The 20,471-nt window shown below is 31.0% G+C and overlaps 1 protein-coding gene and 2 long non-coding RNA genes across 24 annotated transcripts in view; 1 reads left to right on the forward strand and 2 right to left on the reverse strand.

Annotated features, from left to right (window-relative positions):
- Nucleotides 1–301: 301 nt before the first annotated feature.
- LOC121127247 (retinol dehydrogenase 13) overlaps nt 302–20,471 on the forward strand; it is a 61,586-nt gene continuing 41,416 nt past the window's right edge. For 13 of the 20 annotated variants that reach the window (XR_011782561.1, XR_011782565.1, XR_011782566.1 and 10 more), the window contains exons 1-2: nt 318–441; nt 18,695–19,081. Coding sequence is in view for 6 of the 20 variants with exons in the window: in XM_040722596.2 (XP_040578530.1) it covers nt 18,699–19,081 (383 nt within the window). In the remaining 14 variants the exon portion in view is untranslated. Of the gene's footprint in view, nt 442–18,694; nt 19,082–20,471 lie in introns of all 20 variants that reach the window. The other 7 variants (XR_011782572.1, XR_011782573.1, XR_011782574.1 and 4 more) reach the window with 3 other exon arrangements.
- On the reverse strand, nt 8,421–12,232 carry LOC121127250 (uncharacterized). The gene is made up of 2 exons (XR_005867704.2): nt 9,376–12,232; nt 8,421–9,319 (listed from the first exon to the last, which is right to left on the reverse strand). It is a non-coding gene; the product is annotated as an uncharacterized lncRNA (long non-coding RNA).
- LOC121127248 (uncharacterized) lies at nt 12,336–14,369 on the reverse strand. 3 transcript variants are annotated; one of them, XR_005867700.2, is made up of 3 exons: nt 13,837–14,299; nt 12,845–13,739; nt 12,336–12,784 (listed from the first exon to the last, which is right to left on the reverse strand). It is a non-coding gene; the product is annotated as an uncharacterized lncRNA (long non-coding RNA). The 3 variants fall into 3 exon arrangements; XR_005867702.2 differs by having other exon boundaries at nt 12,845–13,671; nt 13,837–14,298; XR_005867699.2 differs by having other exon boundaries at nt 12,845–14,369.

Here is a 20,471-nt window from a genome sequence, read left to right on the forward strand (position 1 = left end):
ATATCATGCCTATTAGACAAAAACAAATACAAGTTCCCTCCCCCCCCGCCTGCCCTTGAGGTATTATTAATGTCACGAGATTTATGCTTGATAGATAAAATTTTTGATAGACTTTTGATATTCTTATTTTATATTTAAGATTTAAACATTATTTATAGGATTTTCCAATGAAGAAAATCTTCATGTTTATGTTGTATATTTTCAGGTAAATTTGTAATATAATCAATGTAATTGATTTTCGAAAGGGATCCCCTTGGCTAAAAAAAAAGTAAAAGAGAAATATGCACCGATATAAAATGAAACAGCTCATTTTACTTAATGTTTTACTGTTGAAGGCGTGCTAACACGACTTTCACATTTTTACTTTCTAATTATACAGACTAGTAAATTCTATCATTTTCTCTAATATAAAATTAAATCACTAAGTGAAAGGAAAAGGAGGTAAGAATTATCTTGTTAATTTAAATAATTTATAAAAATTATAACTAAAGTTGTTATATATCTATCAGTAATTTTCACTAAAGTAGGCCATAGTAAATTGATGCTAATTTCAAAAAATATGATAGTGATGATTTTAGTTTTCGAATCTATCATAATGTATTTGAACTGTAAATCTAAACCCAAAAAATAGTTTGTTTTAGCTTCATGATTTCATTAGAATTATTATTTTAAAGAACAGTTACTGCTACTTGAAGAACTCATATACGTAGGGAAAGGGCTATGTTAACTTTTCAGTTTGAGAAAATCTTAAATTATTATTCTTATTAAATTTCAAATCTAATGTCGCAACATGAAATTAAATTTTATATCTCCTCACATCTATTTTCCTACATAAGCATAACTTACCAGTTTTATTGGGGTTGGCAACCAGTATTGGTAATAGACTTCAGCAGGGTTTTATTTTCGACAAAAATTACCAAACCAAATAATTAAAACTGTATATAATATTTTATAGACAATGTCTTTTTTTTTTTTTTTTGGATTTTTTAAAAATTACTTAATTTGTTTCAAATATTTTATAAAATTTACATCCATTGGTTGGCAGTTATACTTGTAGGCCTGATTAGATACTAAGTTTATGAATTTCGTCATTACATATAATCAAATCTTAACTTCAGATTTTAATGGTTAGTTTATATTTATTTTTTGTATCAATAAAAGTTTGCAGAACAACTATTTCAAAAATTATATTATTGTAAAAATATAGAACTAGTAATCATTTTAAAACATGAAGAAAATAAGCATATCATAATAAAATAAACAAATTAATGAAAAATATTTTCAAATTTCTCAAAATTTCAGTATTTCTGAACCTTTCTAAACTTGAGAAAATTACTTTGAAGTTAATAAAAAGAAGCAAATATAACCCAATTATTACAATATTACATGAAATAAGTTAAGCAATTATTTATTTGGAAAAACGAATGCAGTTACAAGTATCAATATCAGTCCAACTGAAGTGATATAAATCATGGATTTCTCAAATACTGTATTATCAGACTCAATAAATAATCATGAAACCTTTATTTTAGACACTAATTGATTTTTTATTTATATTTCATATTTTCTAACCCCTTACAATTTTACTTTTATATATGTTTAATTTAAAGGATAATAAATATTAAGATAACTCTGCTAGACCATTTAATGTATTTTTCAAGGGGAAAATATTTATCTTCCCAAGCTCTTGGTTTTATCAGTCTACTATTTTATTACCCAAGACTTCATATTTTCTAAAAATCTCACAGATAACATAATTTCAAATGTGATCGATTCCTTTTCTTAGCCTCGATGTTGCTTAGAAGATCCATTACTTTTAACATTTACAATATTACAAAAAATCCTTTTCAGTTTAAAACACTTGGCAGCTTGTTTCCAATCTGGGGGTTCGGTTGAAAGGTTGCCTTTCTTTTAGCTGAGGACATAAAACTTTGAAGCTTAGTTTGTGGGCATATAATATTGTGCATTAAAGCTCGTAAAGTGATTTGAAATGGATTAATTGCGCAGATGGTGGGGAGTCATCAAAATTGAGACTTACCAATGGATATATCGACAGCAATGACACATGACTTCTTCAGTTGATCATTTTTGTTCAAAAAAATAAAAACTTAAAAGGCAACACAAAGGGCCATGTCTGAGGGTTCCATTTGTTAGTATTGTTTCATCTAAATTTCGGACTAATGGAAAGTAATTTTTCGCCACGTTAGCTACTGTAAATCAGTGGAATTCAATCCTCTTGATGTTCTGGCTTATTCAAAATGGTGATTCTTTGTACGAGCTCATTGAAGAAACTGAAACAAAGTTGTAGTTTTTATAATATCTCAAAAATAGGTTGCTGATAATACAGGCTTTTAGAAATTCGTATATTAATTCATCAGATTGATGATATAGTTATATTATAAAAGATGCTATGTTTAAAATTATATCAAGAAATCTACCATAAATATCTTATGGTTTGAGATATTACTTTTATACAAATAAAAAAATTATAATGTTCTCAATGTTCGAACAGATGATCTCTTAAATAGATATCCTGCCGTCTTTTTTTTTTTTTTTTTTAGCAAATCCGACTTGATAAAAGATTTTAGTAAACGAAGCTGTTTTTCTAAATACGAAATATGATTTGACGAAAGTTAAAAGACCAATATGTTTCGGCTTATCCAGAGGAAGGGAGAAATTAGAGTTGTATAAAATATAACCAAGAACTTGTGCAAGACTTATTTGCAACCTGATAATGATTTTATATTTTCTGAAGCTGTTATCATTATTATTTCATTCTTGAATTCTTATAGTATATAGTTACAAAACAAGTATTTAGCAACTGTTAAAATTAGAGTCTGATTGAGAAATTAAGAAAGTTGGACTTGTTAATATTTGAATGTTATAAATAATTAGATATAGATAAATATTTATATATGTACGTAGATTTTTTACCAATAATAAAAATAGTGCCGATATTGTTAAATTAATTTTAAGCATATCATCCTCCCATCAATGTGTGAAATTGACCTTTGTTTTTTGTTTATTGACATTTAGCTTTTTTCTTTATAAAATCAGATTGAGTATTATTGGATTTTTTATATTAGCTTAATTAAAAACATCCCGGTCAACATATTGTACAGTTGTGAAGTGTAACATCAATACTTTTAAGGAAAAAGCTTGAGGAATAAAGTTGTTTCACTTCCCTGGTAGAGGCTAAAGTGGACTCAAAAACCTCGAAATACCTTTTATAAATAGGAATAGGAATTCATACCTACAATGGATCTCAAGCCAAATTATGAGAACCATTATAAGTGACTTATAGTTTCCTACATCAATTTTAAGTGTATATAAATTTATAATGATACTACATCCTTAGTTTACTTTCAAATACAATATTAAATATAATAAACACTCTAATTTGAAAACATAAAAATGATATATAAGAAAATATACTCGTTTTTGTAATAAAAATTACTCAAATTGAAATGTATGTAAATAATTAGCAATTTTCTTTAAATATTTAAAGTTATCTGCTGGATTTTAATTCAGAACTTGATTTTGCAATCTTTTATTAACATTTATATATATTTTTTTCTCAATGTCTCCTGACCCTGATCCAGATCCCTTTTTTTCTTTCTTGTATAAGCATTTTTCAATTTTTAAGCAATCGATTAGTTTCCACCAATTCGGCTTCATATTAGTAATATAACTTTGAATAGAACGATGGAACAATTCGATGCTGTTGTTCGTTGGAATATTATTATTTAATGTTCTTTCATAAACATTCCACAATGGAATGGGGACAGTCGGTTGTATTCTTCAACGAGTATCCTGACGATTTCGTTCAGGTCTAATGTAGTTATTTTCAAAGTAGAAGATGAAATCTTTGGGTAAACTTTCATTATCTGATAAATTGATGAAACCATCGATTAGAACCTCCATTGGAAGAAATGCCAATGCTGTGAAAGATCGTGGAATGGAAATCGGCATCACTGTTATACTGACTTTTAAAACCAAGATCGACAATATGGTGGTTAAAGTTCTTTACCATATAAAATAGGCATCCTGTTATGCTTTTAGAAGGGAAAATTTGGTGAATGCATTTATGATCGCCTTTTCGACGTCAATCATCAAGGTATTTGGATTTAGGCTTGGGTGAACAGTTGGCAATGTATTAAAAAAAATTACTGTATATGCCTTGCGATTTCACAAGAAGTAGCGCAAAAATTCTTGGAATGGAAACGCATTTAATAACGGAACAGAGACTAGGGCCTAGCACTTCGTCCATTCCAACAGTCGTCGTCAGCTTTGTTGATTTTTCTTATTATAATTATATTAATAATATTACATTTTTTGTTTCTGGTTAGAACTCATACATAGTAAGATTTTGATAGTATGCATTGTAATTTTGGGCATATCCCCATAATTATTCCAACAGAAAACAACCATTTAATGTGTTTTATAGTAATAAACATTACATATTTTGAATAATAAGTTCAAAGGGAACACCAATCTAAACTCAAAATAAACCATAACGACGTATAAACATATTTATTTATATATTAAGGCGAAATATCCTTAAGGCAAAATGTAATGATGCAAAAGTACCAGTCATGTACTTGTACACAATGATGAAGAACCCGTATACCAACTTGAGTCAAAATGGCTAAGGTACAGACTCGATACCTACAGTCTCTATACAAATAAGTCCAAAAAGAACGAAGAAGAGAGGATATGTTCCATTTGTGGCAAAGAGCGGGATACCTCGCTACCTATATTTTATCGGTGTGATAGGAGAACTCCATCGAGAAGTAAAGGCGAGGAAATTATCGTAAAGGAGTTTGGTCTAACTTTAACCAAGGCTGACTGGATGTTTGTTATATCACCTGGAGGTCTCCACTCCTTAAAACGGACTCATTTCTCACAAAAGCCCTCTCCCTGATGTACATATCAACGAGCAAAGGTCGACCCCTATCTTCAAGTATGGTAGATGTCACCAGGAGGGACGTTTACCTTCTTCAGGGGATGTAGAAGATTAATTTTATATGTTTATATAAACAGAAACAAACTATAATAAATAACACAGGTTGAGCGGGCTAAATTTATAGAATTGTTCGAGGGGAAGGAATTTAAAATTTATAATGTTCTGTCTCCCCTCGTTGCATTTCTTTATATCTTTTTTTATTATAATTTTTTTTACGTAAACAATACATTTTAAGGAACTATAGTGATTTTATTTCCTTTCATTACATTGTTTAAAAATCAGTTTTTATAACGTGGGATCTAACAGGGGTAATTGAAACAAAATAAAAGTAATATATGTGCCTTTGTCTACAATATATGTAGTGTGATTTATACATTGTCTCAAGTTCTACACCTAGTAGTTTTTCAGCCTTCTTCCTCCATTTACTACATATACATCAAGGTTAATAGAAATACAAGGTTACACCATCGTATAATAGGGCTTGCTAGAATTTTCAATCTGATGTATTGTACCGACTGCTGGGCAAGATAGTCCGATTTTAACAAAAGTTTCAGATCATTTTAGGAGATCTGGAAAATGATTTGTATACGTCTTGTAAATTAGCAATGGAAAAACTCGGTATTCCAGAGTGTATCAGATACTGGTATAAAAATTTACTAAGTACCCGTACGGTCACAGCCAAACTTAAAGGCGAAGAATTTTGTGTCAATCCAACCCGTGGGACGCCGTGAGATTATGGAAAGATTAATTAATAAATTTAAAAAAGGAGCAATCAAGGTCGTTGGCTATGCAGACGACATCCTCCTTTTAATTAGTGGAAAGTATCCCCACACCCAAAGTTAATAGAAATACAAGGTTATACCAGGGTCCTCTTTTGGATAAGAAAAATTCATTTTCATATGGCAAGAAACCGGCACATTGTATTGCTTAGTATGTCGAATAAGAGGGGAAAAACAAAAAACAGAATGAACATAAATATCACATATTGTTGGTGATCTTTTGAGTGCCTCCCTTTCCAAAGACACAGGGTTACGTAGATTCTTAAGAAAATGTTTCTTTCTATGATTCTTAAAGCTTCTTACTTTTTTCAAGTTTTACCACCCTACTCTACTCTATTCTCTTAATTACCAAGTAATTATTTTTGTTATCTGCACGATATGTATGAAAATAAATGGGTTAGTAACGTATATCTCTGTTGCTTACGTTGACCGTCGTATTGAAATGACGATTTGGATTATCTATTGAAAATGAAGCATTGTTACGTCTCATTAAGTATTGTGAACAAGAACAAAGCCACTTCTCTTATCGGATAGTAGATAAACTGAAACAAGAGAACAGTCTCTGGAAAACATAATTGATGAAAACTGGCTGTTATAAACGAGGGGAACAAGCCTAATTTCATAATCTAACGACCCAGTTCAACCATTGACATCACAATTGTGAATCAACAATGCCTTCAACAAGTTGGAGATAACAGGATGGCATCTTAGACCATCAATGTCTGACCAAAAATATATAGTTTTCGTATACAGCAAATATATGCCAATCGTGGAGCAATGAAGAAATTTTAGAAAAACTATCTTCAGGTCTCACACTGAATCAGCATAATTACCGTTGATGGGGTCAATCCCAAATGTTATTGACGATTCCACTGAAACGCTTAACAAGGCTATCAACATGGTATTAGATATAGGGTTCCCAAAAAGAAAAAATATCAGAGCAAAATCAATTCCCTGGTGGACCAAACATCTTTCCAGCCTTAGCTATAAACTCAGCAAAATCGAAGCCAAGTTTCATTGTAGTTCCACGAGAAGTGAACACCTTATCACAATGAAAGCTTATTGTTCAGCGCTCAGATAGAGCAGAGAGAATCATGGAGGAGTTTCTGCTGCAGAGCAGAGGGTCAAAAAATGTTGCTCACTTATAAGATTGCAAAAAACGACGTCCAACTCTATTGGTCCAATTAAAACTGATCATGACTAGGCGCAATCACCTGTTGAATCACTAAAAATACTCATACAAACTCATTTCCCCCAATGTAGACTCAGTACGTCTTCTGGAACATCCATACAAGTAAATGATATTAACATAGACTTCTTGGATCGCAACAAGGTCAGGAAATCCTTTGGGCCATGCAAAAGCTCGGAACCTGATGAACTGAAACTAGTTTTACTGTAACAAGTTGGGGATAGCATCATCGCCTATATCTCAGAACTGTATAAAATCATCCTCATTACTGGTTATACACCAAGATGCTGGTGAGAAATGAGAGTAAGTTTTCTGCCAGAACCAGGTAAAAAAGGTTACAGCCTGGCCAAATCCTTCAGACCGATAACTCCTTCCAACTTTATGCTTAAATGACTTGAGCAGATTTTACAGTGGGTAGTTGAAGAAGCCATTCCAACACTCCACTCACAGCATGCATATACAAGGACCTTATCAACTGAGACGGTCCTTTCATAAGTGACCGATACTATAGAAAAATCAATCTATCAACAAGAATGGACATTTGTCGTCAGTTTTGATTGCACAGGTGCATTTGATTATATACAATTTAGTTCGGCTGATGCAGCAATGGAAAAACTAGGTATTTCAGAGAGTATCAGATACTGGTATAAAAATTTACTAAGTACCCGTACAGTCACAGCCAAACTTAAAGGCGAAGAAGTTTGTGTCAATCCAACCCGTGGGACGCCGTGAGATTATGGAAAGATTAGTTAATAAATTTAAAAAAGGAGCAATCAAGGTCGTTGGCTATGCAGACGACATCCTCCTTTTAATTAGTGGAAAGCATCACCACACCCAAAGTTAATAGAAATACAAGGTTATACCATAACGTGTTTACGACTTATGTTTGACTTCCACCACTCTTTTAATGCTGACGTTATGGTGCATAAGTAGTTGCGTGTTTTGTTTACATTTTCCATCGTATAAAAAAGAAACAATTTACATTCTTGATTCCACAATTTGACAAGGTCTTCATTTTATGAATAGACATTCAAACCCATTCAGGATCTTCCAGGTCGTAGTGAAGCATATAAAGGTAAGACTCAGTTTCTACAGAGGATCACTTTGCCATATTGTACTACAGCAAGGAACGAAGGAGATTGGGGGATTGCACTGAAATCCATTAGAAAAATTAAATTGAAAGCTAATTAGTTATTACTTATTAGATATACTGTGTTAACTCTTCAGCCTTGTAATCATCAGTTCTATCATTCAATCCATATATTTTGTAATTACTTATAAGTTATTTGTATTGACTGTCGTTTGTTAGGATGTCTATAAATTATCATAAGCATTCTTCGTCAAATAGAAGATACAAGATGAAAACTCATTGGAGATTGTTAGAGTTCAATCTAACAAAAGATTGTGTTACTTTGTCACTCCCGGCATTAAAGAATAGGTCATTGTGATAAAGTGCAATATAATTAGATATTCTAATGATCATGAATTTAAAAAAAATCGTAATATTTATTGCTATGTAATGATTTAATTAAACTTATGTATTTTATAACGAATACTTGATTGAAATAGAACTGATTAATCCACAGTCAAACAGCTCCCATATTGACTTTTTGTGGATTTAACACAAGCATAAATCTTCGCTCCCAATAGCATTACAGTTATGTTAAAGAATAACTCTTACTTCGAAAAAAATATTGGGAATCCAATTTCCAAAAAATTGCTTGACAAGGTTTTTAGACTTACATTTTGAAGTTTACTGTTTAAAATTAATTAATGAGCCTCAAGAAAAAAAAATTCTATCTCTATTTTTTAACTAATGAAATGAGCAGTTTTACGCACATTACTTGCTATTTCTCTTTTTATGCTACTTTTGGTTACAATATTTATATACTTTAGTCTAATGAATGTACGAGTGCCAATAACTTTATTATAACTTCATATTCTTCCTTAGGATACTTTTCCACAATTATGCTGATGAGTTGATCCATCACATATAGTTCGGTATCAAAAACATTCCCATGAAACTTAATGAAATGCTTCTATATTTTTTGCAAAATTCCAAAAAAGATTCCGATGGTTGAAGCAGTTCCCCTCTTGACAATGTTTTAAGCCATTGACTTGGAGGAATTTGGATACTGAAAGTATTACACCCCAGAGTTAGAAATTTTGATGTAACGATTTGGCCAAATATCCAGTAACATATTTAATACTTCATTTTCACCGATTTTAGGAAGATATAAATCATTAGACAGTTGTTCTATTGTATTTTCTCATTATTTATATATTCCTCAATTTCACCCTTAATGAGTTGAGGATAAACTATATCATGAAAGTCTTAATAAAATTCTATGTCATCTTCTGCATCTGCTTCGCTTAAAATAGAACCTAAAAGGAGATACAGAATTAGTATATATATATTAGTTCATTGGTGATACTACAACCTGTAATTTGTTGAAACATAGAAACAAAACATTTGGCTACTTCAGATCTGACGGGAGTATTCTCAAAGACGATTTTTTCCTAGCTACTTATTACAAGTATCCCAAATCGATCGATGGCCTCTACTGCATTAGGATGAGAGTGGGGTCGTTCAATATATCTTATTCTTGAAAAAAAAGTGTACAAGACAATCTTCATTTAAACGAGATGCCAATATGTATGGAAGGCCAATTTCATTATTTATGCATTGATACAATGATATCAAAGATTTGAAGAAATACTTATGCCCTTTTGATAGGGAATCAAAGAAGTTGACTCAGTCAACACTACTTCATCATTTATTTCTTTTAATTTGCTTAATCGTTTGAGGGTTGTTAAACTAGGAACTGGAAGTAGACTACTGCATTGAATGTAACCGTAGCATTTGAGGAAAGAGCTTCAGTATCAGTCCTTTAACAAATTACTCCTCATTTCCTTTTCCAAACCTCTTCCAACTGATGATGAATTTACATTGAGATTTAGTAAATCTCTTACCCAGTTCTCCTTTCATCGCTTCTTTAAAATTAGATAGTTTTTAATAATCTATTTTATGATTGAAGGATTTGCAATTTTTCGTGTAAATCTGCATTCTGTTTCCTTAGTGACTCGAGTTCTAGAATGAGTTTATCTTTTTTGGTATCAGAAGCTTTTTTTATTTGTATAATCCACGATACACATGTTTGATTAGATGCGTTAACCTGTTCTAATACAAGTGTTTGAGTTGATTTTTTGTTGGTTTGGGATGATTTGTTTTAATTTCTCCAAATATATTTCATTAGAATCGTCTTCAAAATGGTTCACTTTCTTCATTCATTTCGTTTTCTTTAGTGCTTGCTCAAATCCTTCTCCAGGTTATGAGACATCTGGAAGGGATAGCATCTTCTTTCATTTAAAAAAAAGGAATCCCAGCATTCACCTTTTAAATCCCTTTTATAAGCATTTTATAAAAATGATTCTCACAAATTCTAGGGTATTTCCTAAGGGGTCCTTTCGATGACAAGCACTTTCCCATTTTTTCCTCCTTGAGGGATCTTTTGGAAAATGATGATAAATTATGTTGTTAGGAGAATCGCAAATGACAACTAACAGTTTCATTGCGGGTATACATTATACTTTTTCAGAATGCCAAATATGTATTATTATCGTAATAATAATAATCAATTAGTAATATTATATATATTGTAAAATGTAAATAAGATATAATATCATATTCCAAGTATACCAAACTTGTCTCTCTTGCCCAACAACCTAGTCCCAGTTCTTAATGTTGGCCTTTTGTGAATTTGTATTTGGTATTCTTTCTATTCTCTATGCCGTCCAAATCTCCCTATTTTGCCCAGCAGTTGGTATGATACATCAAATTGAAAATTCTAGCAAGCTTGATTACATGATGGTCTAACCTTGTATTTTTATTAACCTTGTCCACACCCTTTTTAATACAATGAAAAGAACAATCCCTACTGTTATTGAATGCGGAAAAGAAAATGGTTATACCTTTAACCCATCAAAATCAAGCACTATAGTCTTCTCGATAGCTTATAAACTTAGATCCAAATACTTTCCACAATTAGAAATGGATGGCTAAGTGATGGAAAAAGCCATACATATCAAGTACCGAGGTGTGACTTTTGATCAAGGACTCGCCTGGACAGAGCATTTGATATATAAAGCAACCAAGTCTTCTCGGATATGGAATATGGAGAAGGCAATCATAGGACATAAAGGGGGACTTACCTCAGGCAAGGTTCTCTAGTTGTATGAAGCTATGGTCAGACATGTTAGCTCCTATCGGTGTCTAGTATGGCGACATGCAATCACTACAAAGAAAAGTCCAAGGAAAATATTGAACACAATTAAAAGGAAAACACTCTTGGGAATTACTCATACATTTCGATCGACACCAACCACAGGAATGGAGGCTGTTTTGGGTATTACTCCTCTGGACATATACATTAAGGAACAGGCAACGAAATCAAGAGGTAGAACGAAGTATTTCTTATACCTGGGATGGAATAGGTAATCTTCGAAAACGTCGTGGGTATTGGTTCCATAGTGATAAAATACTTATAAAGGATGGAATGGATCAACCAAGTTACTACATAAAAAGTAGTCATATTTGGATAAATAATAGTTAGATTAAGAATCGTGACGCAATCATCTACATGGACGGCTATGAGGACGAAGACGGGGACACTGGGGTTGGATGGGCCATTACCTTAGGTGATTCATCAATTTGTCATTCAATGGCTTCATTGAATAAAGAGGCTTCTGTGTTTCAAGGATAGATTTTCGCTATAACACAAGGTGTAGAAACTCTTCTCAAGTACGAAGAAACACTGAATAATTTAATAATCAGATCAGACTCCCAATCAACAATTGCTCCAATCTTTAATCCACTTACTACTAGTAAAGAACTTTTAAAATGTAAAGAAACCATCATCAAAGGAATGAGTGAGAAAAATATACATCTAGAATGGTGTAAAGGACATTCTGATATTACAGGAAATGAATTTGCAGACCATCTTGTGAGGAGAGGTACTGAGAACCAAAACCAGTTTACTATTACGCCTCCAAGCTACATAAAGAACGTAATTCATGACTTCTTCTTTCAATATTGGTGTGACCGATATAAAAAGATCAAGCTATGAAACATTATGCTGAATAAGCTGAAGCCGAAGTGTATGAAGCTTGGATGAGAAAAATTGAGACTCATTGTTCAACCCTACACTCGACATGGCCCTTTTGTAGCTCATCTTAGCAAGTGGAAGGACACAAGCTCAACGTGTATTGTATGTATGGAAGAATTGCAATGTGTAGAATATCTCATCAATAGATGCCCCACTTTATCTTACGAGAGACATCAAGCAATAGATGAAAAAAACGAAGACATTCATATTTTAAAATTCATGAAAAAAAATATATATATATTGAACAAAATTTTAATGTAAACTAGGTTTTAGAATCTGCAGCACAAATAACCAATTGTGTGGTCGTGTTTGTTGCCTTATATTTGTACAATTTTATTTTATGTATGCTCCCAGATACTCAGTTTGGCTATAGAAAGGGCAGGCGAACGGAAAATGTAGTAATGTCTCTCCAATCGATTGTTGAATTCTGGAAACAGAGAACCCAAAGTTTTGCTTTTCTCTTCTTGTATTTAAAAAAAAACTTTCGATTCTATCGAAGATTCCTTTCTATTGAGTGAGACGAAAAATATAGGTTTTCCACAATTATATTGCAACATAGTTAAAAATATAATGTCCAACGAACATCATTCTTTGATATCGAAGGAGACCCAGTGGTAGAATTACAAAGATGAATGGGTTAAGGGGATCCCAAAGTCCTAGTCTCTTTTCATCAGCAGTGATAACTCTACAAAAAAAAAAAAAATGACCTGGCATTAGAGTTTTGGGTAACGGGAAATTAACCAACCTGTTCTTTGCAGACGATTGCACGGTCATACAAAGAAGCAACAAATTCGAGGAAGAAAGAGCTAGCCTGGATACACTCCATAAAGAATATGGAAGAGAGTGTGGTTTATTAATTAATGATAAGAAAACACAAATACAGGCAAACTTGAGGGAAAAAATAAACAAAATTAGCGCTACTTATCTTGTTCATAAAGAATTGGTCCTTGGCACTGTGGTTTCAATGGAGGACTGGAGATCCCAGAACATACGTCGGATAGATGAGAAAATATCACACCCAATAATAAAAGTCCATAAGCAAAAACTTAGGGTTCTTGATAAAATAAAATCTTGCAATATGACAATACTCTCAGGAATTAATCACATTCTTCGATGCACCCCTTTTGACAAATTGAAGGCCCAAGATTGGAAGAGAAAGGGCATAGAGTTTGTTGGCACTCCAAAATCAATCAGTCATTGGAGACTTTTCTTACAAAAGTCTAAAGGGGGCTCCACTTGGAATGATGGACCTAGAGTTGCACTGGGAAATTTGGATTTTCTCTTGGTACAACAAGTTGATTATCTTTGGAAAACATTCTACATGGAAGAATGCAGAGAGACAATCACGAATACGCTGACATCATCTCCATGAAAGGAATTAAAGCCATCCAACCACATCCTCAAGATGTACTGGCGGTCAGCGGGGGCAAATGCTCCTCTAGTTGGAAACCATAAGTAAAAATAGGTCTTCGTAATAAGATTAGAGAGGAGCTAGTTCTTAATACTATAAACGATGTCATTACCAAGGATGCAATCAACCATCCGAGCTTGAATATGCTACACGATTACTTCCTAAGGGTATTCAAACCAAACAAAAAGATTAAGGAGATAGTGAGAAAAAGACAGCCTCCAAATGATCTCTGCAACATTTTAAAATTCAAAATAAAGTATAGAATGATCCAGAAACAATATCCGAGGTCATTATTTGATCCATTTCTCACTCTTAAGCAGTCTTACCTGAGATAAATGGTTGCCTTTGGAGTGTATTGTACAGAAAGAAACAGGCCTTGCAAAGACTGCAAAAAAAAAGAAAAAAAAAAGAAGCTCACCCTTGTTTTTCGTGACAGTGAATATCTAAAAGGAATTTGGTTTATAAAAGCTGAACAACACACTCATTACCTAGGAAGAGGGCTCACCCCAGAGGAAAAAAATTTATTGCTCTAACAACATAGCTATTCCGTTCAGAATTAGATCCAAATCCATTACAAAATAGCAAAACATGATTGCAAGGTCCAATTATGAAAACATTAAACTTCACAAAAGTATAGCCTACACTGCTTTTAATGAATTTAGCTTTTCATCATGCGTGTAGTGATTACATTTTTAATTACTTATTTATCTACTAATTTGTCAGATACTATCTTTATGATCATGTCTTATAGTTGAGGTTGTTGTTTTTTGTTTTTCTTATCGCCTCCCTTTTTTCGTTTTTCTTTTTAAGATTGTTGTATTTCTAATATGTAGTGTTGTATTTGTTATCTTGACCCCGATTCTGATGACGGTTTTTTTTTTTTTTTTGGGGGGGGTTAGACAAATTTGACACTAGTGATAGATTGTTATATAAAATTGTGACCTATTATATATTGCAACGCAACTCTATTGTTTGTATCTATGTTATAAATATGATTAATAGTCATCTTTTGGTAATTATTAAATTAAATAAAGACTATTTTATATATGTACATATATATATATAAACTAATTCCAAAATCACGTATTAAATCATTTAGTTCTTGCTGATCAAATTCTTTTAAATGACGATATGTATGTTATAAAATTTCACAGTCTACATCATTTATTTCTTCTACATCGTTTTGATTTTCTACAGAAAATACTTAATTTGGTACAGGAGCTTCATCAGAATGAAGGATAGGTCTAGTTTCTGAACACATATTTGGATGCAAAATATAACATTTATGTTTATTCGTCAATCCAGATCAAAGTTAATTTAATTTGGAAAATTAGGTCTAGTTTTTTTATTAAACAAATTACAAAACTCTTCAGATATGCTATTTAAGAGTTAGGACCAAACGCAGATAGAGGAAATCGGAGGAATATACTTCTAACTTGATCATCCACCTCAAAAGATGCTCTTACTCAGAACTCCGTATTTCACAAGGGATGAGAATTGATACGAGGAAAACTACCCAGCTTCATAAAAGAACAAAGTCGAATCCTTGATTGAAAATAAAATTCCAGGATTACAATAATGAAGATATTCATTCACCATGCGTAGGGAATTTAAATATTTCAAATATAATTTGTAATAATTTTATTTCAGTTTGTATGAATCGTGGTATTATATTGTAATATTTATTATTATTACTTATTACGGAGTAGGACATCATCATCGGTACATTGAAATAGTAGTAATTATTTAAATAATGTTGAATATTTCTGAGTACATCCCCATAAATAATAGGATCACTTATAAAATACAACATCGATCCAAATCCAATGTTATTTATATGATTTTATTTATAAAATTTATCTATATACTACATGTACTAATTATTATAATATGAATGTTTCGTTGTTGTCGAAAAACATTGTGCTAATTATAATTCTCTTAGATTCTCGCTATCGTTTTAGAGAGAATCCAGTATAAATAGTTAAACAATTTTTAGATGTCAAGTTTATATACAAACAAATTTCAATACTTAGTTCTACAAGCTTTACTTTTTTTACGAATGTGGATATAAGAATTTGTAAATCACATATGAGTAAATTAAAAGAAAACTATAATTATTTTTGCATCAGGCTATAGATGTTCATTCGTTACATGGGGACGTATAACTATTTAGATAAAGACAAATCTGTCATGACAATATAAGTTTAAGGAAGAAATAGTCTTTAATTTGGTCAAAATACTTATACTTCGCGGGGAAGAAGTTGTGTATCATTTTATGCAATTAAGCAATGGTAGTGTGAGATCTTATATTTGAAAGAACATTCAATGATGACGTCAAATAAGGATACCAATTGGCCGTAGTCTAGAAGTATAGAGAAGCACAATTAAGATTGTATGATGCTGTAAATAAAATATGTGAATTATATATTAATGGAAAATAGTACAAACAGCAAAGAATAATCAAAATAGTCTAAATGATTTATTATCAAAGGATGTTAACGCAAATACAAAATCAAGTTGAGTAAAAATATATCGAAGAAGAAGAAGTCAAAGCCGTTGGAGATCTTGGAAGAAGAGTCAAGAATAATTTTTTAGACAGTGCAGTTTCCAATTTCTTCATGAGAGTGGGAAAATTTGCCTTGCAAAAAGTATCGAATGCACAAGATTTGATAAAAGAGGCCACTATGCAAGAGTGTGCAAGTGTCTAAAAAAACTCTATTTCGATCATCAACTCTATTCAAAAATTTGAACTGAATAAATTACCCATCAATACATTGAATATCTATGGAAATTACTTGAAAAAAATATTAGCTACAGATGAGAGTGGTGCAATTGTATCTGTTGCTGAATCAAGAGTTCAAAGAAAATATCGATTCCAACCCAATTAAACGAGTATCGATTAGAATATAACTTTAATTTAAATTATTTATTTATTTATAGAATAAGGAATAGGGATATTGTTGTATATTATTAATATATAACTTCAGCATAAATATCTATATTTAAATGTATATTATATTTTGTAAATTTATGCAAGATAAAATATACTGTTAGTTAATTAGAGAACATCAAACTCATAATTACAGGAAGTGTACTCATTACTTCTTCTTGACTATAAAGGGTGAATATATAACTTTGGTACAAATCTAAGGAATAGAAATGTGGCAATAAAGGTACAAATTATTTAAAAAATAGAATTAATGTTAATATTTACGTGTTGACAATTAAATATTTACAAAACATTCATTCCATTTGGTGATCAACAATTCCCTCAATTTCTTAGTACTTATTTTGGACCTCCTTTTCGTATTGATCATATTCATAATACTAAAGACTCTCTCAACATCATAATTGAAAATTGGTATATATGGTTTTCACTTGCTGAAGAGTTACTTTAGTTTTGTGTAGCCAGGGTTCTTTTGAAGCACTTCTTTTAATTTAGTCTTGTACGGCACTTCCTCCACATCATGAGTCAGATTTTATACAATGGTCAGGCTAATAAAAAAAAAGGCAATCTTTCCTCAAGTGCAGTTATTGCCAAAGGTATTTGACGAAAAATTTCACTAATAAATACGATTTATTTTGTATGGAATACGATATGGAATCATTTTCTATGAACTTGGAGAAATTGGGAAGATGTAGGACATTTAAAGGGATGTTAATCGACACAAATAACTTTGCTACTTCCAAATGGAATGATTTGCCGTTTAATTCTCATTTCTCTCCCTGAATCTTTTATTTCTTGAAGACTTTTAAGTTGTTGATGTAATGGGAGGTTTTAGAGGGGCAGATTACTCGTCATAAATAACGAGATGGGCACAAGAAACCGCTAAAATAGGAAGCCATATTTTTATTGTCCAAATCATTATTCCACACATCAGTACCTCCGTTGTTAGAGATCGATGAAAAATAGCACGTTTTCTTGTGCATAATGTACGTGATAGAGTAGTCAGGGGAGTTAATTTATTCACAATTAGTACAATACTGAAAAGAAGTTGTTTAAACGTTATTTGACAGCGATTCCAACAACCCGTGTGATAGGGAACGAAAATTCAGAAATATATGTCCCCCAAAGACAGTGATTCCCTAACTTTTTGTACCCAAAGCACACCAAAAGACAAATAAAATTTTGCTGATCTACCTATTTTATGAAACAAATAATTTGGATTATTATAAGGTATTGTAATTAATGTATGGTTGGTATAAATCGTACAGTACACTTGAACTTAAGATATGTTTAATTTAGTTGTAATCATAAAGAGTTGTCCAATTCAAATACACCTTTTCGAGTAAAAAATGAGCCTTTCTCATTTTTAATTGAGTGGGAAAGCGCTCATGGCTTTAAAAGTCGAATGGGAGCGCGCTCAGGATTTCATGAGTGGACTAAAATTCTTTATATTTGTAAGGTTTAAAATTATTAAGTCGCAAAAAAGGAAATGCCTCTCAATCAGAGTGACAAACGCTCGAGTCTTCTACTGGTATTTTTATTAAGATAACACATCTATTTAGACCAAATGTAGGAATATTTTAGACAAAGTTATATTTTTAGTAAAGGGTATAGTGGATGTCAATGCTAATTGAGTAAATATATGGTACATTAACATAAAATAATCCTGAACAAATATCCAAATTAGAAAAAAAAACCAATTAATTTTTTACTTCATTTATACATACATTTTAATATTTCATATACATATTTGAGTAAATTATTGGCGTTTTATTCCAATTTATGTGGCAAGTTAACATAACTAAGAACTTAGTCTATTTTTGAAACCTTCATTTTATGTAAGAGAGTTATATTACCCCAATCAAGCCTTTCCAATAAAATTGATCTATTTGTTAATTATTCATTGTTTCCATAAATGTTTGCTTTTGTCAATACAATTTTCAGCGTTTCTAAAGTGTTAATAGGAATAATTTATAGATAGAAATTGACAATAATTTGTCGAAGAAAACAAATGTTATCTACAATCAATTTGAGAAAAATCCTTCTAGCTTGCTTTTGCGTTGAAAAGCCAAATATCTTAGGTCAATATAATACATAAATAATAGCAAAGTCTTTAATTAAAATAATTGCAAGAGTTCAATCAATAATATAAATTATTAAATAACTCATAATTATAATTCCTATTATCTACTAAAATATATAGAATTATAATAGAACAAATTATTTTTATTTTTTAGAAATATGGAAACAAATTCATTAATTATACTACATCTGGTCATAACATTAACTGGAATCACATTTTTCATTCTAATAATCAGATGTTTTTTTAAAGGAAAGCCATGCCCTAGTAAGTTCGTTATTGATGGAAAAACTGTTCTTATTACACGTGGAGACACTCCTGATGGAATAGAACTTGCTCGGGAATTGAGTCATCGGGGCGGTAGAATTATCCTGGGTTGTGAAAACATAAATCGTGGATATGACATTGCTATAGATATAAGAGGTGAAACTAATGGTGAGGTCATTGTTGAACATGTGAATGCACAATCCATGAAGAGCATTAGAGATTTCTGTACAAAAATCCTTGAAACAGAATCTAAGATTCATGTACTTATCAACAACAAGTAAGAAAGATTCGTAAAAAAAGTATTTTTATTTCTACACCAATGATGAAATTCAATTAGCATATTGTTCAAAAGTTTCAAAAACGTCGAAAAATAAAACTATTCTGTGAAATTACATCCAATTTAAAAAAAAAAATTAAAAAAAATAGGCATTATGAATAATCATGTACGTCAACTGGGAGGGGAGGGGGGATCAACATAAAATATGTAGACCTCAATAATATGACACGATGAAATAAATGACGTAATAGGTAACAGGGAAAAAAACACAATATTCTTAAATAATGTATATTTTTTTTGTTTAATATAATTGTTGAAGGGGGGGGGGGAGTAAGAAAAGAAAAATGTAGATGGACATGAGGGATATAAAGTTATGTGAATCAAGAACCTCATGGTAACAATTTCAAAAAAAATACCCATAAAAATTCGAATTTTGATGGATTTTTTTAACTTAACTTTTAATTTCTGTATATAATTTTAATAAATAAGCAAGGCAAGGTTTGCTTTAAGACGTTCCAAAAATAAACATAATTAAGTCCATTATTTGAGTAATCTTAATACGTAATTCATACTTTTAAGGAAGGAGATAAAGCCTAGTTTATATATGTTTAAGATCTATTGTATTTGATTTATATTTATAAGAGATTAAGTCATAAAATTGACTTATTTATATTTCAATTGGGAAATTTTTACGAAAACTTTTTCATGGCTTATTCATTAAATATTTCTTACCAAAATTAAAAGTTAAAGTGAAAAAATCAATCAAAATGGACCTTTTTTTAAAGCAAATCCTTTGTAATTTTAATATAAGGTTTATTCTTTAGTTTTATCTATAATGAAATAAGGGATGTGTGTAAAAAAATAAAACAAATAAGTATAGAGATTAAAAAAGGAAAAAAAAGTGGTTCATAAATGTGCTCTTAATTCTTTTTTTGTTCATTATTTAATACGTCGTGTGTGTTAACATCTCCCTCTAAAAGAAGAATTATCGCCTAAGTTTCGTATCAAATAATTTTAAAATACATTATAAAATTAATGCATATAAGAATTCAAATATAATTATATCTAAAGTAGTTTTATCCAGACCATTAAGAAATTAAAATTAATGCTGAACTGTTCTGCTTCATATAAAACAAAGAATAAAGACCGTAAAATTAAAAAAAAAAATTATCGCTGGATGTTGTTGGTGTGTATCTTTGCACACTTTTTTAAAAAGAGATTATAAGATTTAGGGAAGAAAAAATATTAAAGTTGAACTGTAGTTCGCTCAATTTTATATTGTTATCTCAAATGCTTTGTCTTATTCTCTCTTCTTTTTTCTTCTCTAAACCTTATAATCTCCTTTTAAAAAAAGTGTGCACAGATAAACACAAACATAAGGTGACAATAA

Source organism: Lepeophtheirus salmonis, chromosome 12 (genome assembly GCF_016086655.4).
Source record: "Lepeophtheirus salmonis chromosome 12, UVic_Lsal_1.4, whole genome shotgun sequence".
NCBI classification, from domain to species: Eukaryota; Metazoa; Arthropoda; class Copepoda; order Siphonostomatoida; family Caligidae; genus Lepeophtheirus; species Lepeophtheirus salmonis.